Here is a 25,170-nt window from a genome sequence, read left to right as displayed (position 1 = left end):
ATAAAGAAGTCGCAGACTCACAACAGACAGTTGCAATGGCTGGCTAGCAATCATTTCCCGAGGTGGACATGAGTAAAGATCAGGGTCCGGTCTGCCTACTCACCTCTGGATCTGCCACCTCTCTGGATCTGAACTGGTCGGGTCGCACCGCTTGAACATGAAGCCAGGACACGGCGCGAACCTGACTCGGGAAATTATTCAGAACGTGATCTGCCTTCTGGAAGCAGGTCGATCCCATGCAGCCTTGGCGATTGCCGCTTAGTTAGCCTGCCGCGGATGGAAGCGACGCCTCCAGGCACTGAGACACTGACCGATGTGTCGCACTCCCTAGGCGGGAGGCTGTGGACATATCCCATAGTATTGGACCCCTGGCCATCGCGGCATCCAGGTGTCTAGCATATGGTGATTGAGATCGTTACCTAGCTGTGCACCATTGCTTTTCCCAAGCAGTTGGATATCGGCTGCATGAGGACACAGCAAGGACGATCTGGACCTTACTTCCGAGATCTCGTCGCCACAGCTGCGACACTGAAGCGACGACTGGACCTTTTTGGAATGTGAGTCCTCCGTTGGCTTCCAGAGGCAATAGTGGACTGTGGAAGAGCTTGGCTCATTGGGCCAGAGCACCCCCGATATGCACCTAGACTTGCTTCGTGGAACATTAGGCAGTACTGCTTGCAGCAGACCACCAAACCCATCCAATGGAGTGACTAATCTGCCCTTGGCTCAGTGTCGTATTCCTTTTAAGGGTCTCGTCGACAAGGGCTTGTCCGTTGAGGACGGTGCCCACAGAGTCCGGATACCGGCAGAAATCCTCCGGCTTGGGTCCAACGGCCAAGACAGAAGACATCATAGCAGATGTTCTCTATTGTCGAAAGGGTCCAACGTCCGCCCATTCGGATCCTCCCTGCAGCTTGACTTGGGTGCTGATCATGGGAGACATGTTGTCGCATGGAAACACACACACACACATCTTGTAGGGTTTCCACACCTATCTTCTGGTGACGGGCTAGATGATGCTCCATAGGCGAAAGTGCGACATTCGACGTCATGGCAGGACCAGGTATATTTTGCAGAATTTGCAGAAGGATATTGTGGACAGTTCCAGGAACACCGATTTGGGTACAAAATAGTTGATTGGTCGCTTGTCACTCAACCAGACTGGCACAGGGTATGGAATATGGCTTGGTAGCTGACGTTATCAATGTCCATGCAGCTGTAATCAATTTTTCCAACTTGCGGTGTATGAGACAGTACCTTGGGGGGTTTTGCACGGGCAGAGATCAGTGTGACGGTTTCGATACCGAGGGTCTCTCTGTAGTGATGCGAAACACTGGAGAAATTGCTTCAGCGTCGTCAAGTCTCGCTCCGCTCGCCCCTAGTGAATGAATCACACCACTCAGAGGACGAAATTCTTCAGACCCTGGCTTCCCCACAGTCATGAATTAGCTCACTAGGAGTATACAAGAGGGTGGCGATACCGCCGCCGCGACCTGGGTCAGGAAAGCTTGGATAGAAACAGGCATGATTTCAGCCAAGGACGCCTGAGGCTCTCGCGGGAGGGTCATGCGCCAGCTGTGATAGTGGGTCACCCCACGTGTTTACGTGTTGTTCTTTGATTCCAGAAGAAATCCAAGCTTGATCAGTGATTGGCGATATCACTACCTACCAGATTGGGTTGGCATTCACCTTTGCTACGCCTTCCCACCTTGTCCAGCCTCGCCGGAAATCCTCGGAAACAACACTTCAACCATTGACGTCATCAAGCTTCGGCTTTGTGTCCTGTTTCGGTCTGGTCTGGGCTAAATGATTGTTGGAGGATAGGAGGGCCTTGGTGGGCACAACTGCCGAACCTGTAGTTGAAGCGGATTCGGAATCCTGCCATATAGAAGTGGGACGACGAAGATGGTGTGTGGGAGACAGTTTGATTGAGTAACCGACCACCGAGTACTCAATACTATTGCAGGAATTGTGTCAGATAGATACGGTAAGTCTGCCGAGTGAATTGTGGCGGTGTGCCAAGGAGTGGCTAGAGCTCTTTTGTGGCGTCAGCTGCGCCCTGCTGATCGACCAGGCCCTCCAGCCCACGAGAGCTACACAGCAAATGTGAGCATGTAATAAGCTCAGGAGAACAAATATTTCCCAATGGCGTCAGACCAGTACAAACTATCGTTGTGAATCAATGTTTTGTTTCATCAGAGCATTTGTTAAAAGCAGAATGACTCTGAGCTTGACTATATGCGCAGCCGAGGACTCGGGTCGCTCACCGTCACTTTGGTGCCCGTGCGGTGCCGACAGCTGCCAGTCCCGCACCTTGCAGACAGCACATCATCGCAAACACCAGCAGATGTTGACAACGTCCTATTCACCTTTTTCTTCATAGCAGGATTCGAGTCATATTTTTTTATGCCTCAAATTGTCCTTTCCCAGCCACCTGGCAAGCTATCTAATTTCGCTACAGGTCTCAAGTTGTGTGTTGTGTCAAATATCCAGGTGGCAGGGTGAGGGGAGGCTGGTATCTTCACCACCCACCAGCACCCAAAATACCCTCACGCTTCTGCCCAACGCTAACAATCTTCTTCAATTCTTTCCTACTCTCATACTCTAATTCCTGTATATTGCTGTTCTCTGAAAAGTCAAAAGGTGTTCGCAGGACCGTTAGGCGGCTGGCCAGCGAAGTATTAGTTGACGCCCCAACCCCGACCCTCTGTACACCGACAAGAACATACACCTAATGCGAAATTAACAACCAGACACACATTTGTACCTACCTGAAGCAACGACACATACGTTCGACTCTGTCTCGCAGTCATGCGACTCCACGAGGCGGCTCCGTCACTGAGCTCGCTCCTCCTCACCGCCCTGCTCTCGCGACCTGTCATTGCAGGCCTCTTGCCGGATTTCCTACAGAGCTTTGAAGATTTTCAAGATATCGAGAAGAGATGCGATAACCCTTGTGGCTACTACGGGCAGTTATGCTGCGAAACTGGCCAAGTCTGCTACACTGATTCCAACAACGAGGCCCAGTGCGGCGCTGGCAGCGCTACCACGACCGCTGCGGGACAATGGGAATACACCACTGTAACATTTGTGCAGACAGATCTCAAGACCGTCACCTCAACCTACAGCTCGTATGTGCCCGTCAGCACCATCAGCTGTTCATACTCTCTGGGAGAAACTCCCTGCGGCAACGTTTGCTGTTTGTCCGGACAATTCTGCCAGGCTCCGGGAAGCTGTGCAGCTGTGGGCGGAGGAAGTTCTGGGTACTATAGCAGCCTCTATACCGTGACCACGGTTATTACCAACACCGCCAGTGCCCCGCTCCGACCGACCAGCAACACCCTCGTCACCGTCACGAGTGTGGGAAGTGCTACTACCACCGCACCTTTCCAAACGCCTGTCGGAACGGACGGCAGCATCATTGTTGGACCGACGGCCTCCAGCTCTGGTGGTGGATTGAGTGGCGGCGCAATTGCCGGCATTGTGATTGGTGTTATCGCTGGCATCTTCCTCCTCATCTTGTTCTGCGCCTGCTGCATTTTCAAGGGACTGATTGACGGACTATTGGCCATTTTCGGTCTCGGACCACGACGAAGACGTACCGAAGAAGAAGTGTACGTTGAACGACACTCACACAGGGATGGAAGAGGCCGGAGAACCTGGTTCGGCACGAAACCGGGGAGATCCGAAGTCGTGGAAGAGAAGAAGAGGAGAAGTGGATGGGGCACAGCAGGCTGGATGGCTGCAGGATTAGGGGCTCTGGCCCTGTGGCTGGGCCTGAAGAGGAGGAATCGACGTGACGACAAGAGCAGCTCTGGATATGGGAGCTCCTACTTTTCCGACTACACGGTATCAAGTAAGTCCAACTGAGGCCCGGCTTCTGTCCCACACATTTTGCTGACTTTGCCCACAGGTAGTGAAAGCTCCTCAGACCGGAGGACGAGACGAAGCAGCAGATCGAGGTCGAGACGATGAAATGTATGATGATACCGGAACCCAAAAGTTCTGGCTTTACGCAGCTATTGAGATCACTGGATATAGTTCGATTAATGAAGGAAAGGGGATACATACTATACCTATTGTGCATTGCATTGAGCAGGCTCTGGTGAAAATTGACAATTACTGTTTCATATTATTGAACTGATCTTGACTTGCGCACCTTTTTCGTAGGATCTGTTCCCTACTCACCTCTTTCTCATGTGCTGAGTTTCGGCAAGAAATCATATATCCAGTCGCGACGGCAGGCAAATTTTGTAATGTCTCGATTTCATTGGTGGAACAACGATGTCATTGACTGAGAAGCTTCGGATAAAAAAAGCGAAACAGAGCCTGTGGACCAGCCATGAAAGGACCTGTTACGAAGGGAGGTGAGGCTGGTCGACTGAGGGAACGTAGTATGTAGGTAAGCAAGTAGGATATGTACGAGGTGCGTGCGAGGTATAGGGACAATTGATCAATTGAAGGGGCTTCCGGAGACCTCGCCGTTGGCCGTCTCACCCCAAGGCCGCTGTCTTAACTAAGCTGCCAAGCTTCTAAGCCTAGTTTGCCTAGGAGTTTGTGGCCCCCAGCGACCTAGGCACCTGGCTCGCTGGGTAGGTATGTACGAGTACGGTGAGCCACAGACAATTGGGCCCACGGTTGCTCGTGATCCCTTTCGAGTTTTCTGCGGACTGCAAAGTAGGGGGCCGATTTCATTATTTCGTTCCCGCTCCCCGCTCTGCACTTTGCTGCGTCGAATCCCTTTCATTGTCGAGTTTCAGTCTCTATACTTCCGATCTTAGTCACTCACATTGTCCTCGAATCTGCTCGGTGACTTGGACTGCGGTCTCCGTCACCGTCGTTTGATTTCCAACATTTTTACTGCCTCACCCTTTCGACCTGAAGAATGACTTTAGCCTGACCCTAACTCGACCCTCTGACCACCATGCTTCAGACACAGCATCTTTACTCGCATCAGCAACAATACAACCAGCATGACCAATCCTCCTGGCAGCACAACGGTCCACAACAGAGTCATCAAGCCCTGAGCCACGGACAGCAACAGGCGCAGGCTCAGGCCGCTGCCGCCGCTGCCGCCGCGGCTCAGCAGCAACACTACTCCCGACTCGCGGTCAACCCCAACCACAACTCTTCACATGCGCAAAACACAAACCGCCAGGCTACGGCCGACAACGCGCAGAATGCTATGGGCCCGTCCCTGACATCGATGAACGAACAGGCAACGCCGGGCATGGATCAACAACTGTCAGAAGAGAATCGCAAGGTGTTACAATGGGTGGCGGAATTGATGGATCCCAACAGAAGAGAAGGAGCTCTGATGGAACTGAGCAAGAAACGGGAGCAGGTTCCAGAGCTCGCGCTGGTCCTCTGGCACAGCTTCGGCGTCATGACCAGTCTACTCCAGGAGATCATCTCAGTATACCCGCTGCTGAACCCAAGTCAGCTCACTGCGGCGGCTAGCAACCGTGTGTGCAACGCCTTGGCCTTGCTTCAATGCGTGGCGAGCCACAACGAAACCAGGGGGCTGTTTCTGAACGGTAAGCAGTTCACGGCCTCGGAATGCGAATTCAATGCTAACATTGGCCGTCAGCGCACATTCCACTCTTTCTCTATCCGTTCCTCAATACTACATCCAAGTCAAGACCGTTCGAATATTTACGGCTCACGTCACTTGGTGTCATTGGCGCCCTAGTCAAGAATGAACCGTCATCCGGCGTCTCAATGAATCCGGCAGGCACACCAGGGGCCCACGGGAACACCAACAACTCTTCCCCTACAATCACGTTTCTGTTGACAACAGAGATAATCCCCCTCTGCCTGCGCATCATGGAGACGGGCAGCGAACTATCCAAAACTGTGGCCATCTTCATCGTCCAGAAGATTTTGCTTGATGACACAGGGTTAGGATATATCTGTGCCACCTATGAGAGGTTCTATGCGGTCGGCACCGTTCTGAGCAATATGGTTATTGGGTTGGTCGAAACCCAGACTGTACGGCTCTTGAAACACGTGGTTAGATGCTTCCTGAGGTGAGTTTTCAGTCGCACGGTGTGGTATTCAGCGCTTGTTTCTGACCCAACCCCAGGCTTAGTGACAACAACCGAGCCCGCCAAGCGCTGCGACAGTGCCTGCCTGAGCCACTTCGTGATGCGACGTTTTCCAATGTCCTCCGCGACGATGCCGCCACCAAGCGATGCCTGGCCCAACTCCTCATCAACCTGAGCGACACTGTTACCGATACGCAAAATGAGCAATTTGAATGATATTAGGACTTCGGCGTAACCGCGGGCTCTACATCGAATTTTGCTGTGCGAAGATAACCGGTGGTCAAACGATACCCTTTATCAGGATGACGAGTTTCTCAATCTTTTTTTTCCAGGATTGCGACCGCAACATCGGCGACAGACTGGTAACAAGCATGACACAGGAAAGTTTTGGAGTCGTTCCTTTTTGTTGTTGGCAACACAAGCATCAACATCACCAAGCATAGAAATTATACCCAATGGCCTCGGCGAGGAAGACATGACAGGCGCACTGTTTTCCATTAATTGAACGAAGACATGATCAATGCACAAAGGCGTGGCTTGATGCCCGAAGACTGTAACAAGAGCCAGGAACTCCTCGGTTGAGGTCACTGGGCCTGATGGCTGCCATGGATGGGATTGCAACGAGGGAAAAGTGGTTTGTGCCAGCGCGTTTCTTGCCTTGTTTTGGGAGGTCACCATCTCTTCGACTTTTCTTTGGTACCGGGATATAACCAAGCTCTACACAACATCGTGAACTGTACATGAATTGGAGTGGCATGGACGAGGACGTGGCTGTCGAGGGAAAGGGGTCTCTTTGGATTACACAAAACTCACAGGCTTCTTTCATCTCTGAGCCAGGATTTGACCGTGGGATGAGATGAACCACATGAATTCCTTTCTTCTTTTTTGCCCCGAGCACAGTCAGCGACACCTTTCTGTTCCTGCAAATAGTTACCTTTACAGAACCCAGATGTATTCCATAGGATAGTACAATGACATTGATCTCTTTCTGACATGAGCATATATGGAGAGACGGACTTTGGTGAAGCTGCTGCTCCTCTCCGCCTGATTGTCTTGAGCCTTTCTACCGCGTCTTTCTCACTGCTCCACCTAATCCGATGTACTAACGTCATTACTACTACTACCACCATCATAGCGCGCTTCTCCAGGCAACCGTCAAGACGGGAATCTCTTATCTCTCTTCTAGATCGCAATACAAACAGACAATCTCCCCACGCGATCGACGTTATTTACGGTATTTGATCTACCACTGGTCGGCGAAAGCCTTTTTAGACCAGATCCGTAGCGAGTACCTCCCCCTCTACATTGCCGCGGCTTGCCTTCTTCAAAGGCAGTAATACACAGAGATCTCTCCAACACCATACACCTGGTCGACTCGCAGTTCCAAACGATGTCCGCTCCCATCAAGATCCTCGGGAAGCCCGTCGGGCCAATTGGCTATGGTATGATGGGGTTGACTTGGCGACACAATGCACAACCGGCGAGCGACAGCTTCAGGGCAATGGAGACGGCGCTGTCGCAGGGCGCGAATTTCTGGAACGGCGGTGAACTGTATGGGACACCGGAGCGGCACTCCTGCCACTTACTTCACGAGTACTTCAAACTACACCCGGAAGACGCGGAGAAGATCGTGCTCAGCATCAAAGGCGGCCTTGTCCCGGGCGGGCTGAAGCCCGACGGATCGGCCCAAAACGTGCGGCGCAGCGTGGAAGACTGCCTCAAGGTCCTCGATGGCACAAAGAGCATTGACATCTTCGAGTGCGCTCGGCTCGACGCGCACACGCCACTTGAGGAGACCATCGGCACCCTGGCGCAGCTCGTCAAGGAGGGGAAAATAGGTGGCATTGGTCTTTCCGAGGTCAAGGCGAGCACCATCGAGCGTGCACACGCCATCCACCCGATCGCGGCCGTCGAGGTCGAAGTGTCGCTTTGGACGACGGACATTCTGCGCAACGGCGTCGCCGCCACCTGCGCGAAACTCAACATCCCCATCGTCGCGTACAGCCCCCTCAGCCGCGGCGCGCTGGCGGGCGAGACCATCCGCAAGAACGCCGACATCCCCGAGGGCGACATCCGCAAGTTCATGCCGCGGTTCCAGGACGACGTGCTCGAGTACAACAACCAGATCGTGGACGAGGTGCAGAAGCTCGCCGACAAAAAGGGCGTGACCAAGGCCCAGATCGCCATCGCCTGGGTCCGCTGCCTGAGCGGCCGCACCGTCACCACGGAGAACGGCGAGCAGATCACACTGGGCACCATCATCCCCATCCCTGGCGCCACCAAGCCGGAGCGCGTCGTCGAGAACACTACGGTCGTGGATCTCTCTGACGACGAGATGAAGGAGATTGCGGAAATTTTGAAGAAGAATCCCGTCAAGGGCGACCGGTACCCGGCGCAAGGGATGGCTCACCTCAATATGTAAAGGGGCGCTGAGAAGAACGTTCTTCGGAAACGAGAATGGATATTTTGTTGTTCCCATCTCCAAAGGTAGGATGATGCCCTAAGACGGGCTATCAGGGGGTGGCCAGTGAGCGTATATATGTCAGGTACGTTGGTGAATTGGAGCTCTCTACTCAACACATGCCCTGGTTGCGCATTCTCTACTCACGCGTAAGCCGGTTGCGCATTTTGTCAGGTATGTAATCTATGTATGTATTTGGCCAGTGTACAGGCTACCACAAATCAAGAACATTCCAGAGCAAAGAAAGCATCGAGAAGAAAGGCGGAAATCAAATCAACCCCGTCTGATTTCTTCCCTGGACCATTTTCTCGTGTCTCCTCACGACAGAGCGAGGAATCACTGATTGCTTTGTGCAGCTTTCCTCGCCTTGTCTATAATTCACTGTTACTGCTACGTGACTCCAGTCTGCTCGACCGGTTGAGGCGCAGATCATCTGTTCCTTACCGTCAATAAGCCAAGAATACCCTTGCTGGGTGCTTGCCACAATACTTCTGCTTCTGTACGCTCGCAGTCGGGCTTTACCGTGCATCCACATCCACGAAACCATATACGTGTTTCCGCGACTCTGTCCCCAGCTGTCCTTCTCATTGGGCTAAGCGATACATCCCCTAACTCGAACTCAGGGTCAGATAACCGCGGGCTTCGCCTTTGGCTGGGAGCAGGCGTAAGTGCCAAATGCGCCTGCTATGACTCGATCAGGATGGTTTGATTATCACTGCCTCAAGCCCGTCGCAGGTATCTTCAATTGAGACAAGGGCGAGCTGGGTCGAGGTTGATATTGGGACCGCGACAGCCCTACTCCCTCCATCGGAGAGCCCAGTTACCTTTGGCAAAACTGGGTTCTACCACCGAACCGTTCATCAAGGCTTCACACTTTCGTCGCAGTTGAGGAGACGATTGATCCCCCGTCGCGCTCCCATCCATACCTGACACGGCCTTTTTTCCTTTAGCCTGCTGCGTTGAAACATCCGGCTGTGAGGAGAAATCCACATCAAACCCGAACACGACCCCCCGCCTTGCAGCTCGACGGACCATCTCGCGTTGCTCGGCACGTTGCTGTCCCTCCAGTCTCTTTTCGTACTCCTCGGGTGTTTCAGAGTGACGTTCGGCCCAGCCTTTCTCTCCCCCGATACTCCCGTTGACGTCGGACTCTAGCTGGGGCGGGCGAATCTGCGGACGAGTTCGTTGACGACCATCTTCTACTGGAGATACATCCTGATCGGAGGAAGCTCCGTGATCCTCAACCATGTCCACACTTTTCCATTCACCATCGTCCTGCAGCGCACGGCTCGCACGGTTCTTTTTGCGCCCAAAGGTTTTGGTGGGATCGTGTCTCGTGCCGAAAACGGCCTCTTCGATCTCATCACACGTCACAATGACCCGTCGGTCTCCTTTCGCCACCTTGGCTCGAGCGGCGGTCTTCTCGATCCCGGATCCGTCCTCCGCGTTCAACAGAGCCACGATCGCCCTCTCCACCTTCTTGTCCGTGGGACCTGGCTTCCGACCTCGACATCGGTCGGAGCAGTATTTGATCGTGTTTGGGCCTTTCTGCAGCTGCTTGCGGATGCCTTGGCGCTGTCAGAGGTTAAAGTTCTCATGATCAATTTGGGGACCGCGGAGTTGCACTGACTTATGACTCTACCGCACGTGCGGCAGTAAGGGACGTCTTCTCCTTGGGTGAGATAGAATGGCGGTGGTACTGCCGCATGCTTGCCCGGCCTTGACCAGGAGTCCATCCAGCTCATTGTGCTCACAGAACGCGTCAAATGTCGGTGGATGAGACGGTAGAAAAGCATATGAACTCGCTCACTGGTCTCAGTAGCCACCAGCAATATTGAAAAGAGAACTCCAAAATGAAGTTTGGTTGTGGCAAGAGAAGGACTCCCTGAAGTATCGACGATATTGACGACGTCACTGTCCAATGACGAAGGAGGTGGGGAAGGAGCTAATCCTAAAGAGTCAATGGTATCTGAATATAACACTAGACCAAATTAGTCATAGCGCATTTCTCGCCTGGCTTACAGGGCAGACATGACATGAAATGAATTCTCAGTCTTGAACTCTAAGTAATACTCTATACTCTTCAATAGTCAATAATTCTCCTGCGCTGTTCACTGTGCCACAGCCGGTGCAAGATCACCTCCCTGGATAACAAGGACGATAACATGCAGACGAGATGGCGAGTCACCAAGAATCCCTCAACTTGACCATAGTCCCTTACGGGGTAAACGTCCGTCAAGCTCATAAGAAGTCCCGTGCGGGCTGCTATACATGCAAGACCCGCCATGTCAAGTGCGGCGAGGAGAAGCCTCGATGCGGCAACTGCGTCTCCAAGGGAAAAGACTGTCAATACCCAGCGTCCATTAAAAGACGGATCAAGAAGCAAGATAAAGCCAGGGGTATCGAGCGTGTATCGCTAGAGCCGACGACCGAAATATCCATGGTTTCCGCATCATTCACCCTGCACGACTTGCGGTTATTCCACCACTTTCTCTGCTTCGCATACCCGCCTCTGCCTCTAACCAAGAAGTCGGTTTGGACGCAAGACATACCTCAACTCAGTCTTCACTCCGAGCATCTGATGAATGCTTTATTGGCTCTGGCTGCCTCGCATATGGAAACGTTGACTGGCGTCCATCATGATAAGTACACTGCACTGTTGCACAAGGGCCGTGCAATCTCTGGACTCAAGGATGAGTTTGCCAAATCCCATCACTCGGCAACCGAGCATGATGTGATGCTGGCAACTTGCTACGCCTTGGCCTTTCAGTCTGCGCTTCTGCCTGGATCGGCGGTCGACTTTACAACCTTCGTACGAGGCTGTGCTCTTATTACACGTCGTATTCAGACTGAAGGACAACAGTCGGTCTTCGGCTTTTCGCGCAATTTGAATCGAGCACCAATCCGACGCACAGTCTTGCTCAGAATCGGTTCCGCAAGTCGGATTTCTGGCTCTCATTTTCGGCTGCTGATAAAGAAGGGGATGGCATCACTTCTTGCCGCTCATGAGTCTGTTGAAGACGCAGGGACTGGCCATAATCTGTTTCAAGCCCTGAGCTCGACCTTTGCCGGGTTTCAGGTGTCGTTTGCGAAAGGATATAACCGTTTTCTCAGCTACTACGCTGTTTGGTTCAAACTTGCTGAAGCTAAAGATATCTTCGCCCCGGATGCAGTAAGAGAGGCGGCGTTCTTGCTCTGGGCTTTCTTTATCGGTATCCAGCTACTGATCGCTATGCTCGTGGTTGATATGACCAGCGGTGAAGTGAATAGGGACCGTGCAGCAGGATCCGACCGTTTACTTGGTGTTTCAAAGATGATTAGAATGACTGAGTGGCTTTGCGCAATCGAAACAACTACACCGACTCACATGAGGGAACACCTTATCTGGCCAAGGCTGGTCTCGAGCCAGGTACTCTTGGGACTGCAAATAACGACGATGTCGAAGGCCTCAGTCGATCTCAAGGTAAACGCTCTTCGCGATCTGGAGTCACGCTCTCACATTGCGTTGGGAGAACTTCTGGAGCTGTCTGCAAGTCTGGCCAACTGGATTGAAGACCTTCTGGCATCACAAAGTGGCGATGAAGGCAGCAGCGGTGAAATGCAAGGGTGGCGGAGAGCACAGACCCAGATGACCTTTGGAATTCTAGATCAGGGAGGGCAGGACACGCCGATCGACAGACGTGGCCATGGGATGGTAACTACGCCCTCCAGCACTCCTTCCCCCCGCCAATATCCCGGGAGACGCTGACCAGTGCAAATCAAAAGGGTGAGACACGGCTGCTGCTAGTCTAACGAACGGAGTGGCAAACCATCTTCAGGAGCTGGTAGGAGCTGGGCAGGAGGTGGCGCTTTCCTGGTCTGACCTACACATCTACCAGCATTAGAGTCTGGGCTCGATCGCCTGATGCTGTGCAGAACACTCTCTTCGACATGCGCTCAAACCCGGTCTAGATCCTGTTGCGAGCGAGAAGCAACACCTGACGCAGGGTCTAGGCCAAGCTAGGGAGAAATGAGGTTCAGACATCCAGGTTGCTCGCTTCGTTGAGGGTCATCGGCGGCTCCCCGGCCCCCATCCACCAGATAGAATACCAGGACGAGATTGCCCAGCCCGATGCAAGTCTCGATTCAGGAAAAACAGAAAGCTAAGCAATGCAGATCAGAAGAGCCACCAAGAAGGTCAGAAAGTCTGGGCGGCTGGATCCAATTGATGGCAGTTGTGTCGCCTGTATACCTGCTCAAACCGGTTGGCACGACACGAACTCTGAGGCGAATCCCGGTCTGGAATTCGATCACGGGCGGTGTTGTCCAATCTAAATTTCTCTGCAAGTCACGAAGAGACCAGAGCATGGCTCAATGCGTCAAGATCAGAATCAGGTTGATGGGCTTGGATTACCATTAAAGGCCAAGCGGCGTGGCGGAACCACATTCCAAATCGCCCGAAGAGCCACGCTCTCTGTGGAGTCAAGTATTCCATGGGCTGGGTATAGGGCAGGTATTCAGTCGACCACTCAGACAACCGGGGACGGGTTGAACGTTGGCGTGATGGGCTTGTTATATTGCCACACTAAGATGAGGAGGCAATTGACATGGCGGCACCAAATCAGTAAACTAAACACCGCCAACAGACCCTCGGACCTGGATTCGCAACGCCGAAGTCGATGTGGTAACTGGAATTCTTGCTTTCTGTCTTCCGGTAGCGTGGCTAAAAAGCGCAACGAGGGGTGCTGGCCATTGAGGGTTTCGAAACGAGTCTTTGCGATGGCGCTACCTTCGCCGGCGTTCAGGGTCAGAATCAACCTCTCGAGACAGGCGTGACCAGCCAGTAGAAGAGGAGGTTACAGACAGACCTCACCACCACGCAAGGCTGAAGTACAAGACTCCAATCTTAACAAGCCATGCAGCTTGGATTCCGAGGATCAGCCAGTGCCAAGTTGTAATTTCGAGGACTTGCAATTTTCAGTGCTCAGCAGACTTGGAGCTGGGGTTCTGTATCCACGGTACAGAGACCAAAGGTTTCTATAAGCAGCAGGTAGGCCAAGGAGTGTTCCGTTCTCCGTCTCTGTACTCGGTAATGAGACCAGCAAGGAGTGGCCCGAAGTTCAACCTTGCAGCAGCAGGTCAGAGGAGAGGGTGATTCATGACAAGCTCTGGCGTCGACCGTGGGCATGACCGTGGACAAAAGAGGAAAACACGGAAAAGCCCCAAGAGCTTCCATGCTATAATCAACAACGCCACAAGCAAGAACTTGGCGACAGCACCGTTCGTGTTCGCCCCATGAATTCCACGGGAACAAGTTGGCAGTTTTGCTCTACCGCTTAATATTCGGCAGCACAACGCGATGGCACTCGTTCGCTTCTTGGTAGTCCGTCCTAATCTCACGCCAATGACAAAGCGAAGAGTGTCGACTGAAGATGATGAAGGTTCGAGGGATAAACTTCCTTCGACCATGGCGCCGCTAGAGCCTGGAGGAACAAAGGGTCAGCCTTCTAGACTGACATTCGTCTCACCTTCAATGCAACCCTGACGAATGGCCGTGGACAGCCAAGATCGCCAACTCCGCCAGGTCAGGAAGCGAGAGAGGCCCATGACCTGCCCGCTTGATCCTCGGGCGCGAAACTCCTGGTGTTATTCGCCCGGACAAGCCAACTACAATCTGGCGAATGCGAGGCTCTGAAGGTTCGTCCTCGGCCCGCTGAACCCATCTCGCTTTGCAACACTGGTAAACCAGACAGAAGCTCCTAGCTCTAGCTATCAGGCTATCGGTATGCAAAGAATCGGATTGGAGGCTCTAACCGACGATTTAATCAGCGACCAGTTGGTCCAAGTGACCTGCATCAAAGTTCCGAACACCCTTCGAATTCTGGGACCCCCGTCTGGATACTCCGCAAGCAAATTCGAGGAAACCTAACGCCCCCCCGGATTCAAGGCGGCTAGGAGTCTTGGGCACGAGCGTCTCCCCTTTTAGCATCGTGGTGGCAATCAATCGGGCCTCTTAGATTTCCCCTCCTTCATCGGCTTCATGTCGGGAGGCTTTTCTTCCTACCCCAGGTGCCCAGGTTCGATACGACCTGATGGTCTGACCATCCCGCATACACCATCAACCACACCAGGCTAGGAACGGTGGACTGTGAAGCTCCGCTGCAATATGGTAACATGTCTTGGTGGATATAGAGATTAAATAACCCTTCATCTCCCCGTCCACTTCGTCTCACCATCACAACTCTCACTCTAGAGACACAATCACTTTCTTTGACAATCTTCCTTTCAGGATTTTCCAGACTTACAGGATGGCTTCTCCAGAGAAGATCTCTGATCCTACGGCGCAGACCGTGGAGCGCATTGGCTCAATCGACAAGAGCAAAGATGTGAGCCTCCATACTCACCGAACATACCGTGTCCTCCTATTGCCCATTATAGAACGAAAGACTAACCATCTACCTTGTGTCGCAGGTCGTCGCGGTCAAGGAAGTCAGAGGCAGTGAGGCCTTCAATGAGGCTTTGATCCGGGAAGATGTGCCAATGTTGCACCCGCGCACTCTGCAGCTATTCGCCTGCCTACTCATTGGCTTCTTCTGCCAGACGATGAACGGCTACGACACGATGTTGTTCGGTGGACTGCTCAACAACAAGGAATACTTCCTCAAGCACTTCCATGGGGAGAACAAGGGTATCTGGGCAGGTCTTATCACCTCCATGTACCAGATCGGTGGTGTCTCTGCCTTGCCTTTTGTCGGGCCCTGCATTGATCAGTGGGGACGCCGCGTGGGCATGTTTATTGGTAGCATTCTCATCATCGTCGGCACCGTTGTGCAGGGCTTGACCTCTGCCAATGCCTCCGAGGGTCAGATGATGGGCGGTCGATTCGTCCTGGGTTTTGGCGTCACCATCGCCGCGGCAGCCGGCCCCATTTGGATCGTGGAAACGGCCCATCCCAAGTATCGTGGGATCATTACTGGTCTCTGTAACACCACCTGGCTGGCTGGCTCGATCTTGTCCTCTGGCGCGACGCGAGGTGGTCTCAACATCAAAGGCAACAACTCTTGGCTCATCCCCATCTGGCTGCAGATGGTCTTCCCAGGCTTCATTGCCATTTTCGCCTTCTTCCTGCCCGAGTCTCCCAGGTGGGTGTATGCCAGTGGAAAGCGCCAGAAGGCCCACGACATCCTCACCAAGTGGCACGGCTATGGCAATCCCGATTCCGCCTGGGTCAGACTCCAGCTCAATGAGTATGAAGAGTATCTCGAGTTGGACGGCTCCGTAAGTCTTTTTTTCCCTTCATCTCGGCTCTCAGGTCTTGCAGCAAAGCTGACGGATTGACGTTCCAAGGACAAACGCTGGTGGGACTACCGTGCGCTTTTCAACAAGAAGTCGAGCCTCTACCGCACCGCGGTCGCTTGCTGGTTCTCTGCATTCACACAATGTAAGAACACTCGCCTCCGTCTACCTTCGCTGGTCCACTGACGCGTGTCTTCAAAATAGGGTGCGGTAACGGTCCTCTTTCGTACTTCATGTCCGCCGTCCTCGACACGGCCGGCGTCAACACCTCGATCGGTAAAGCCAACGTCCAGCTCGGCTACAGCGTCGAGCAGTTCTGCTTCGCCGTCTTCGGCGCGCATTTCGTCGAGCGATTCGGCCGCCGCAAGATGATGCTGGCCGGGTTCTTTGGCGTGTCTGTGATCTGGGTTTGCATGACCGCCTCGGCCGGGACGCTGGCCAACTCGCTCGTCTCGGGCTCTGTGGACGACAGCGACGCCGTCTTTAGCAACAAGACGGCCGGCAACGCCGTGCTGGCCTTCATCTTCATCTTCGGCGCGTGGTACTCGTTCAACATCACACCCTTGCAGGCCCTGTACCCGGTCGAGGTCTTCAGCTTTGAGATCCGCGCCAAGGGTATGGCCTTCCAATCCTTCTTCGTCAACGCCGCCGGTCTGATCAACCAATTCGCCTGGCCCGTGGCGATCAAGGAGATCCAGTGGAAGACGTACATCATTTTTGTGGTTTGGACCTTTGTCCAGGGTGTGCTGGCCTATTTCTTCTTCCCTGAGACGAAGAAGCGCACTGTGAGTCGAGACACATGCCCCATTCGCTCTTATGCTCCCCCCCCCCCCCCCCCTTTTTTTTTTTTCTTCCCCGTGCGCTGTGCTTGATACCTTGGAAAAATATGGAATGCTAATCACATTTGTGACCTGTCTACAGCTCGAGGAACTGGACAAGATCTTCGAAGCCAAGAATCCCGTCAAGTACTCCACCCAGTCTCGCACCTTGGCCATCACCGAGGACAACACTGTCGTCGCCGTCGACATTGATAAGGTGTAAGAGGGAGAGAGAGAGGGCATCACAATGAGAGGTTGGGAGTTTTGCGTCGACGACGTGGACACTGGACCTTGGGAATTGGGTCGTTTGCTCGAAGTTGAGATCTACTCCTTGCTTACCTGTGGTGGTTTACTTGGTTGATGTAGCAGCAGTGGGAGACGAAGTTCTTGAGACTGGAAACTGAGAGGGATATATCGTATGCAGAACTATACATAAAGCGGATAAATCAAGAGAGACTCGATCATTGATGAAGTAAATTGACTACGAAGGAAACTATGATTCTAGACAGAAGGAAATTCGTCACTCTACGGCGTTGTTCTGTAGTTCTGTAGCTCTTGGCCAGAGCATACCAGACAGCCAGATCACTCCACGCTGTGGCAACGGGCACCCAGACGGGGTACTTGCACCTGTACCTCGTACAGTAGAGAGAGTGAAGGCATGGGTGGGGACGGCCTTGGCGCACAGTCAGGGACTTTTGCGCCGAGGCTTTCAGTTGTCAGTTTTTTTACTCGCCATAAACATGTGCATGGCTTTACGGACAACTCGTTTACACAGTTACCTACAAAATACCATACTATATCCCGACCTGTACGTTACCAGAGGATACAAACTATCATCTCATCCAGGTAGATCTCTTGGTCCAGGGTCATTCAGCATGGAGCACGGAAGAGGGGGGGATGCATATCATCAGAGCGAGCGTGTAGCCATCATCCGCGTTGAAGGGGGAGAGTTGGGGAGAGGAATGCTTAGCTGAGTGCTTGGTTGGAGTGCTTAGTTGTGGTAAAGTCCCCTTGGTGCCCCTGGAAGAATTGGCAAGGGCGAGGGAACGTAAAGGTCACTCCTAAGCCTTCCAGGTGGCCTGCCGTGCCTATCTGTTGTCCAGGCTCTCAGTCCAAGACCCTTTTAGGCAAGCGAGGCGGGCTCCTGCTGGCTGAATACCCTACCTGCGCGCCTTCGTGCCCGCCTACTCCCTACTCGGTACAGGTCAGCCCGTCTATGCACGTCACATTTTGTGTTTGTTCATGATCTGTGCAACACCTCCTCTCGTGATAATCATTGATCTCGACTTCCTCCCGACTGACCTGGTCCCTGCTTCTCGCTTCTTCTTACCATGTACATACATACTCCGTACGGGGTCAGGTTGGCTCCCCAGATCCACGATTCCCGCCCCCGTGGCTCCCGTCCCCGCCTTGTCCTTTATCTCTTTCCACTCCCGGCTTTCAACCCACCTTCCTTGACACACATTACGCGCTGAACCGCCCGAACTGGCTCGAAGCCTGACAAAGAATGGACTTGAACGACACTGACTTCCGTCCCACTAAACGCATCAAACGAGCCTGCCTGAACTGCCGGTAAGTCCAGCAGCCCAGCGACCCAGCCGACAGAAGGCCGTGGCGTGCCACATTTGTCTCCCCAAGTCGCCACCAAGAAAAAAGCGAGCTCTTTGACTGAAAATTACCCAAATCAAGACGCAAAAAGGTCCGCTGCAATGGGGAACAACCAGCCTGCAGTTTCTGCACCCGTCTGGGTCAAACGTGTCAGTACCCGCACACCTTTCGATGCAGGCCTCTCTGGGATGATGACCAGACGGCGGCCGAGACTCCTTCCAAGATAGCTAGCCCTGGATATGTGAGTGATAGCAAGTAAACAACAGAGTGGTGCTCTCGCTGACGGTCCCTCTAGGAGACTCTCCTCTCCCGGATCACTTCAATTGAGTCTCGCCTGGCCAAAGCTGCTCCTGGCGGAAATGAGTAAGGAACACACACCCGGCCCACCACTGCCTTGACCATGGTTGAGCCTAGTCGTCACGGGGGGCTAATCATAAGGTCATATACAGGAGATATGGGGCTAGTCCTGTCGACTCAGAGACAACCGAGTGAGCAAAACATCTCCCTCCCATGGACAAACTGCCTTGCTTATCCAACTCATCGCTTTCCCCCCAAGCAGTGTCTTTGACACCTTGCCATCACCAGAGGTCGTTTGGGCCGCCATTGACAGCTACTTCAACTATTCACACAATCAGCCATACTCGTTCTTCCACGAACCATCCTTTCGGCAAAGTGTTTCTGATGGCTCGTTGCCCACCTTCCTCCTGCTCGCCGTCCTGGCAATGTCGGTCCGCTTCGTCCATCATCCCTTCTTTGCTGGTCAACAAGTCCGCGCCTCACAGTCCTACGCCCGCGCTTGCTGGAGATTGATCGCCTCGCAATGTTTGGACGACGACCTCGCCGACTACCGACACGTTCAGGCTCTCACCCTCCTTTCCATCTGCGACTTTACCGGTAAGTCGAACTACACACCTGCTTCCCCTTCCTTTGCCTTGGTCGTCGTCGCCCGTTCGCGGGTCAGCCACTGAATGCGACCGAACTAACTGGCGTAGCTTGTCGCGGATCAGCCTGGATCAAAATCGGCCTGGCCGCTAGGGTCGCTCAGGTCCTCGGCATGATGTTCGAGCCACACCCTTCCCTGCCGTTCGCCGCACAGGAGGAGCTGCGGCGAACGTATTGGTCAGTCTACCTACTCGACAGACTCGCCACTTGTTCGCGTGGAAGACCGGCCAGCCTACAGGATTACTCCTGTCAGCTCCAGCTTCCGTGCCATGAGGAGGACTTCATCTCGTCCATCCCTCAGACGACGCTGACATTGGCCCAAGTCAGCAGCCAAGGCGCCACCAGCGAAGTCTCAGCATCCAGCCTCTCGCCCTTGGGACGTGTGATCGTGCTCGCCGCCGAGCTGCATCGGACATCCGTCTACATTGTGCAAGGGTATGACCAGGACGATCAGAAGCCGCCGTGGGCACCTCAGTCTGACTTTTCGGCCATCCGAGCCCGACTGTCGTCGCTGGAAGTCCAACTTGAATATGATCGACCGATCCAGGAAGTTCTGGCGGACTACTCTGCCATGCACCCCAGTGCGAATGCAAGAGAGCTCCATTCGGTGGCCCCATTGATCTTCTCCTACGCGCTCTATCACTTGTGTCAGTGCCTGCTGCACCACCCATTTCTGCTCCGGCGACGGTTTGAGCTGAGCAACGCCAAATTCCGGACCAGTTTCTTCGCCGCCAGCGTCGGCGCCTCCTTCAAGCACGCCAAAATCTTGACCGAAACCCTTCAGAAAGCTCGGGAGGCTGGGTACAGCACCATCGCCTCCTTCCTCGGGTACTGCGCCCTGGTGGCAGGATCCATTAACTTCCTACACTCGCATTCGGACTCGGAACCTGACCGCTTGGCTGCATTCCTGATGAGTCGACAAAACGTGGCTTTTCTCAAGAGCCACGCGCTGATGTGGCACAATTCCACCTCGATGGCGAATGAACTCGATGCCTTTGGCCCCAAGGCGAGCTTGTACCGGGATCTCATCGACCCGTCGTGCTACCACGTCCCACTGACGCAACAGGATCTGGAGCTCCTCTACCGACTCGTCGACTACGGGACCATGTCCAACGGGACGCATTCGGGGACCCCGTGGTCCCCCAGCCTGTCCCAAAGTCTCGTCCAATCCGAGCTCGGCGGGTCGCCAATGACTTTCCGGAATTCCATGTCCCACCTCGACAGCACGGCCCAGGATCTGTATCTGGTCGGCGCGATATCTGACCACGAGGCCAGTCTCTGTTCACTGGGGTTTGGCAGTCTCTGGGACCTCTAGCGGCTCTAGGAAGTTGCCGGACAGGTGTTGGCCCGTGGTCAGAGGTGTGTGTGTTGAGCAGCCTTTTCGAGATAGTTGATAGCTCGCCTCGCTCAAGGCTGCTGCTGCTGCTGCTGTCACGACCTGTCGAAGAAACTCTAATCATTTCACTACACCTTGGAGCTGGACCCAGTCTATCCCGGCCCCGTCGGCAATTTGCACATAGCGTGTCCCAAGGGCTGAGTTGTGGCAATTCAATGTTATGTATCTCCTGTGCATTTGGAGGAGCCCAAAATCCAATCTACACGACTTGTCGTCTTTTCACACAAGTGTAATGATATTCCGAGGAAGAAGGCCCATTCACATCCCTCCCTGACCATACCCGCAGTCTCTTGTGTTGGGGGGCGCAAATCTGAACATCTTTCTTGATCGATCGAAGAAAGCGCGGCCTGACTCCAGCGTTGTATGATTCACACGGGTGATCCATCTCCATCCTCCCAACGTGCCAATATGCCTCTGCCTCTCGGGGAGGTTGACAGGCCATTTCTTGAAGCCCTGCCTCAACGTCACATGCATGGGAACTGACGCCCTGTCACTTACTCGCCCTTCTCTACATCCGTGGCTGCAGACTTTGGCGCCCTGGCACGGACGAGGTGGCTCAAGTCCCCGACGGGCAGGTGAAGGGGGAACTGCACCGCCTCCAAGAGTTGGGCAAAGAGGAGGTAGAAGCCCACGATGCACATGGCAAACACGCACGCGCCTGAAGCCTGGAAAATTTCGCGCCCACCTTTTTGTCAGCCTTTGTGTTTTGTTTTTGGCGAATCAAGCGAATCCCCAACGTGTGGTCTTTTGTCTTTGTGTGGAAAAAAGTCTGACGACGGACGTACCTTTGCGAGATTTTCAAAGCCCTGGCCATCGCCGGCCGCGGCTCTCCAGTAAGCCCCCGTGAGGAGGAAGAGGGCGAGATCCAGCAGGAAGAAAATGAGGAAAAAGGCCACGTTGGTCCGGAGGGAGCAGATCAGGTACAGAAAGACCAGGATGCCGATGGCGAGGAGGAAGAAGGCTGGACCACATTAGTTTTCGCTGGACCGACCGGGCATATATGTATGCGAGAGGAACAGACTCACCCAAGCTCGATTCAAAGGACGCCGCTCCCGCTGCCTTTTCTGCCGCAGTCGTGGCACCGGCGGTGAATGCGCCCTCGGCATTGAAGTACGGTGTCAATGTGGCGCCGAAAGCGAGCCAGAAAGCACCTACGGTAGGACGATGGTTATTGTCAGAAGAGACCGCGAATAATCTCCGGGGATATGATATTACTGGGACTTATTACCAAAGGAGCCAAAGACCACAAAGGGAAAGGTGTTCCCCAGGATCCACTCGAGGAAGCTGCCTATGAGCTGGAGCAAGCCTCCAAAGAAGTAGGACGCTCCGATGGAGGCAGCGCCGCCGCCGCCAGCGCCACGCCAGCCCATCAACGCACACGCCAGGGGAAAGGACGCGACGAGGAAGCCGAGAAGAGGCCTAGATATAGGTAGACTTAGGTCAGCGAGGGAACTAATGGGGATATGCAAGAAGGGTGTTTTTTTCCTCACAATGGAGTCGGGTTGGCAAACGTCTTGCGGAGGTCGCCCTTGACCCTATTCTGGGGGGAGAGGTAGAGCTTCTCAAACATCTCCATGCTGAGGTTGATGCTTTGGATCGTGTCTGTCCGGCCCAGGGGGACAGGGCTGGGGTTGATTTCTTTGGCGTCCATGGTGTTGTTGCAACTGGGCAAATGATTCGAGAGTATTCACTGCTACTGTACGACCGCAACGTGGAACGGGGGAGGGAAATAAGTCAGTCTTCGACTCGAGAAGTCACACACACAGAGAGAGAGAGAGATATGTGGGAGTGGTTGAGGAGGATACTGTAGCTCACCGGGTTGCCAGGCCTCCCCCCCCCCTGATCTTATATTCGACCAACGCCGAGCCCTTGATTCCCGTGCGAATATGCCGTCTCCTACGTGACTTTGTCCCACAGCCGTGCAAGTGCAACTTCATGTTTTGGACCCGCGTACACACACTATGAATGATACCGCAGGGTTAGAGTTCTCGTTCTCAAGTCGGGAGGGTACTCATTCGCTCGATAGTGCCGGGTGTAGGATGTGGTCTCCCCGCAATTCTGGAGCGTCTCCACGAATGGTTTGACCGACAGCTTCGCTATACACAGCAAGTACTCGTGCCTCGTACAGCGTGATTTGCGGAGCGTGGAGATCTCGTCTCTCATGTCTCCAGACAGGAGCCGGGGGGGGGGGGGGGCATGGCCTCGAGAGCCGCGTGAAGGCCGTCCCCAGTGCGGACGATTGCCCAATAACATCCCGATCTGCTACAAACAAGTGGATACAGGGACCCCACATGGGGACGGTCTTGGAACTTTACTTTGTACAATACCAAACACTTTACTTTGGGGAGAGGAGCTTCACGCCATCATGGCCTGTGGCCTGAGGTTTTCCCTTGAGGGGTAGGGAGACATGGCCTGACTATTGACGGGAGAGCCCCCAGGAGGGACCGCCGAAACCGCACTTGAAAAGGAGAAAAGAACATGTGTAAGGGCTCTGGCCTGGCATGCCATTGAAGTAAGTGCTGTGGCTGTGTGTTTGGGTTCTACGACTCTAATAGCGACGTATTCTCCCAGACTGCCAGGCACCGACTTTGCCAGCTTCTTCCCGTTCCCAAACTCATCAAGCAAAGAGTGCTTACTTCTCTGCAATGACCCAGCCATCGCTATCGCCATCGTGCCCCGTGGATCCTTCCACGCAACCCCAATCATTCAACTTCGCGACACACATTGTCGACCACTGGGCGCGCGTGGCGCCGTCGCAAAACGCCCTGCACTGGGTCAACCAAGATCTCAGCGTCGAGAAAAAGTTCACGTACCGCCACTTCGCGCGGCAGTCGCACCGGATTGCCTTGCTGTTTGATTCGCTGGGGATCCGGGCAGGCGACGTGTGTGTCTTGATCACACCACGACTCCCCGTCTGGTGGGAGATTGTGACGGCGTGTCTGCGGTCGGGCGTCATCGTGTGCCCCTGCACGACGCTGCTGGTGGACAAGGACATCGAGTACCGCATCCAGGCGAGCCATGCGACCGCCTTCATCGGGGACGAGGTTTCCGTGGCAAAAGCTCTGGCGGTCCGGAAGAACTGCCCGCGACTGAAGACGATTTTCCAAATCGGACGAGTCCCACCGGTCAGTGACGACAATGTCGTCCTTCTCACGAACGCGCTGTCCGAGATCCCCGAGACGACACACTTCGCCGTTCCTCAATCGCTACAGCCCACGTCTCCGGCAATGATCTACTTCACGTCGGGCACGACGGGACCGCCCAAGATGGTGCTCCACAGCCACATCTCGTACCCGCTCGCCCACGCCCTCACGGGAGCCCACTGGCTAGAGCTCGACACGTCGTGCACGTACTGGAATCTCTCGGAACAAGGCTGGGCCAAGGCGGCCTACTCGTTCTTCTCGGCCTGGAACCTGGGGGCGACGTTGTTCGTCCACGACGACCGCGAGGCCTTTGACCCGGTCCGGACGCTGAGGGTGCTGGACCAGTACCCCATCACGACCCTGTGTGCGCCGCCCACCGTGTATCGGAAACTCATTCTGGACGAGCACCGTCCCCTGCTCGAGCGGTTGAGGAAAACGTTGAGACACGCGACGGGCGCGGGGGAGCCGCTCAATGCCCACGTGATAGAGAAATGGCGGGAGGTCCTCGGTATGACCATCTACGACGGGTTCGGCCAGACCGAGACCATCGTCCTCTGCGCCAACCAGGCCGTCAATCCCGTCCGGTCTGGCAGTATGGGGAAACCCCTGCCGGGCGTGCCGCTGAAACTGATCGACCCGCACGGCGAAGAGGTCGATGCCGCCGGCGTCGAAGGCGACATGGCCGTCCAGGTGGATTCGCACAGTGGGGGGTTTTTCGGCATCTTCAAGGGCTACATCGACATGGAGACCGGTGCGCTCGACCGGCGGCTGAAGACGTTTGCGAACGGCAAGCGATTCTACCTGTGCGGCGACCGTGCCACGCGCGACGACGACGGATACTTCTGGTTCGTGGGCCGCGGCGACGACGTGATCAACTCGGCCGGATATCGAATTGGTACGTGTCACTACGATCACTGCCGCTAATGCTACACTGCTACATTTTTGCATCCTGTACCCTGTCGTCATTCATTCGTTTATGTACCCAGCAACCCTGGGGAACTTTTCCCCGAGTTTTTGTATGTTTTTTATGTAGATTGGGAGCTCCCATTCTGACTTTTTCGCAAACGGCACAGGACCATTCGAAGTCGAATCGACGCTCAAGCTGCACCCCGCCGTCGTCGAGTCCGCGGCCGTGGCCTCGCCGGACCCGGAACGCGACGAGGTCGTCAAGGCCTTTGTCGTGCTCACCGACGCGGCCGCCGGGGAGATCGCCCACTCGCCGAGCAAGGCGCGGGCACTGCGTGAGGAACTCCAGGAGTTTTGCAAGAGGAACGCCGCCCCGTACAAGTACCCGCGCAAGATGGAGTTTGTCCCCGCGGCCTTCTTGCCAAAGACCATCAGTGGCAAGATCCGGAGGGCTGAGCTGAAGAAGTTGGAGCGACGAAGATACCTGGGGCCTACGAGCGCGAAGCTATAGATGACCCAGCTCAGCCATGACTCATTCTGGAGGAAGGGGGAAGGGGAGGGGGGGGGGGGGCGC

At 54.4% G+C, this 25,170-nt stretch overlaps 9 protein-coding genes across 9 annotated transcripts; 7 read left to right on the top strand and 2 right to left on the bottom strand.

The window, feature by feature from the left end:
* Positions 1–2,811: 2,811 nt before the first annotated feature.
* AYO21_11135 (hypothetical protein) lies at positions 2,812–3,870 on the top strand (the record flags this gene model as incomplete). Its single annotated transcript, XM_022661033.1, has 1 exon — positions 2,812–3,870. The coding sequence occupies one exon, from the start codon at positions 2,812–2,814 to the stop codon at positions 3,868–3,870; it is 1,059 nt and encodes a 352-aa protein (XP_022506652.1).
* Positions 3,871–4,924: 1,054 nt separating this feature from the next.
* Positions 4,925–6,263, top strand: AYO21_11134 (hypothetical protein; the record flags this gene model as incomplete). The annotated part of the gene is made up of 3 exons (XM_022661032.1): positions 4,925–5,537; positions 5,591–6,029; positions 6,086–6,263. 3 exons carry the CDS (start codon positions 4,925–4,927, stop codon positions 6,261–6,263), a joined length of 1,230 nt encoding a protein of 409 aa, XP_022506651.1.
* Positions 6,264–7,437: 1,174 nt separating this feature from the next.
* AYO21_11133 (hypothetical protein) lies at positions 7,438–8,469 on the top strand (the record flags this gene model as incomplete). Its single annotated transcript, XM_022661031.1, has 1 exon — positions 7,438–8,469. One exon carries the CDS (start codon positions 7,438–7,440, stop codon positions 8,467–8,469), a length of 1,032 nt encoding a protein of 343 aa, XP_022506650.1.
* Positions 8,470–9,303: 834 nt separating this feature from the next.
* AYO21_11132 (hypothetical protein) lies at positions 9,304–10,253 on the bottom strand (the record flags this gene model as incomplete). Its single annotated transcript, XM_022661030.1, has 2 exons — positions 9,304–10,076; positions 10,139–10,253. The coding sequence occupies 2 exons, from the start codon at positions 10,251–10,253 to the stop codon at positions 9,304–9,306; spliced, it is 888 nt and encodes a 295-aa protein (XP_022506649.1).
* Positions 10,254–10,684: 431 nt separating this feature from the next.
* AYO21_11131 (hypothetical protein) lies at positions 10,685–12,256 on the top strand (the record flags this gene model as incomplete). Its single annotated transcript, XM_022661029.1, has 1 exon — positions 10,685–12,256. One exon carries the CDS (start codon positions 10,685–10,687, stop codon positions 12,254–12,256), a length of 1,572 nt encoding a protein of 523 aa, XP_022506648.1.
* Positions 12,257–14,795: 2,539 nt separating this feature from the next.
* AYO21_11130 (hypothetical protein) lies at positions 14,796–16,824 on the top strand (the record flags this gene model as incomplete). The annotated part of the gene is made up of 5 exons (XM_022661028.1): positions 14,796–14,873; positions 14,926–15,765; positions 15,835–15,928; positions 15,988–16,568; positions 16,705–16,824. 5 exons carry the CDS (start codon positions 14,796–14,798, stop codon positions 16,822–16,824), a joined length of 1,713 nt encoding a protein of 570 aa, XP_022506647.1.
* A 1,486-nt stretch (positions 16,825–18,310) lies between these two features.
* AYO21_11129 (hypothetical protein) lies at positions 18,311–20,466 on the top strand (the record flags this gene model as incomplete). Its single annotated transcript, XM_022661027.1, has 5 exons — positions 18,311–18,358; positions 18,409–18,450; positions 18,505–18,572; positions 18,769–19,103; positions 19,202–20,466. 5 exons carry the CDS (start codon positions 18,311–18,313, stop codon positions 20,464–20,466), a joined length of 1,758 nt encoding a protein of 585 aa, XP_022506646.1.
* A 575-nt stretch (positions 20,467–21,041) lies between these two features.
* AYO21_11128 (hypothetical protein) lies at positions 21,042–22,198 on the bottom strand (the record flags this gene model as incomplete). The annotated part of the gene is made up of 5 exons (XM_022661026.1): positions 21,042–21,212; positions 21,333–21,508; positions 21,573–21,698; positions 21,776–21,966; positions 22,038–22,198. The coding sequence occupies 5 exons, from the start codon at positions 22,196–22,198 to the stop codon at positions 21,042–21,044; spliced, it is 825 nt and encodes a 274-aa protein (XP_022506645.1).
* Positions 22,199–23,192: 994 nt separating this feature from the next.
* AYO21_11127 (hypothetical protein) lies at positions 23,193–25,107 on the top strand (the record flags this gene model as incomplete). The annotated part of the gene is made up of 2 exons (XM_022661025.1): positions 23,193–24,585; positions 24,764–25,107. 2 exons carry the CDS (start codon positions 23,193–23,195, stop codon positions 25,105–25,107), a joined length of 1,737 nt encoding a protein of 578 aa, XP_022506644.1.
* Between the last annotated feature and the right edge of the window lie 63 nt (positions 25,108–25,170).

Source organism: Fonsecaea monophora (genome assembly GCF_001642475.1).
Source record: "Fonsecaea monophora strain CBS 269.37 chromosome Unknown Scaff145, whole genome shotgun sequence".
Classification (NCBI taxonomy): domain Eukaryota; kingdom Fungi; phylum Ascomycota; class Eurotiomycetes; order Chaetothyriales; family Herpotrichiellaceae; genus Fonsecaea; species Fonsecaea monophora.
Note: the sequence above shows the minus strand (reverse complement) of the source record. Positions and strands in the feature narration are given on the sequence as shown.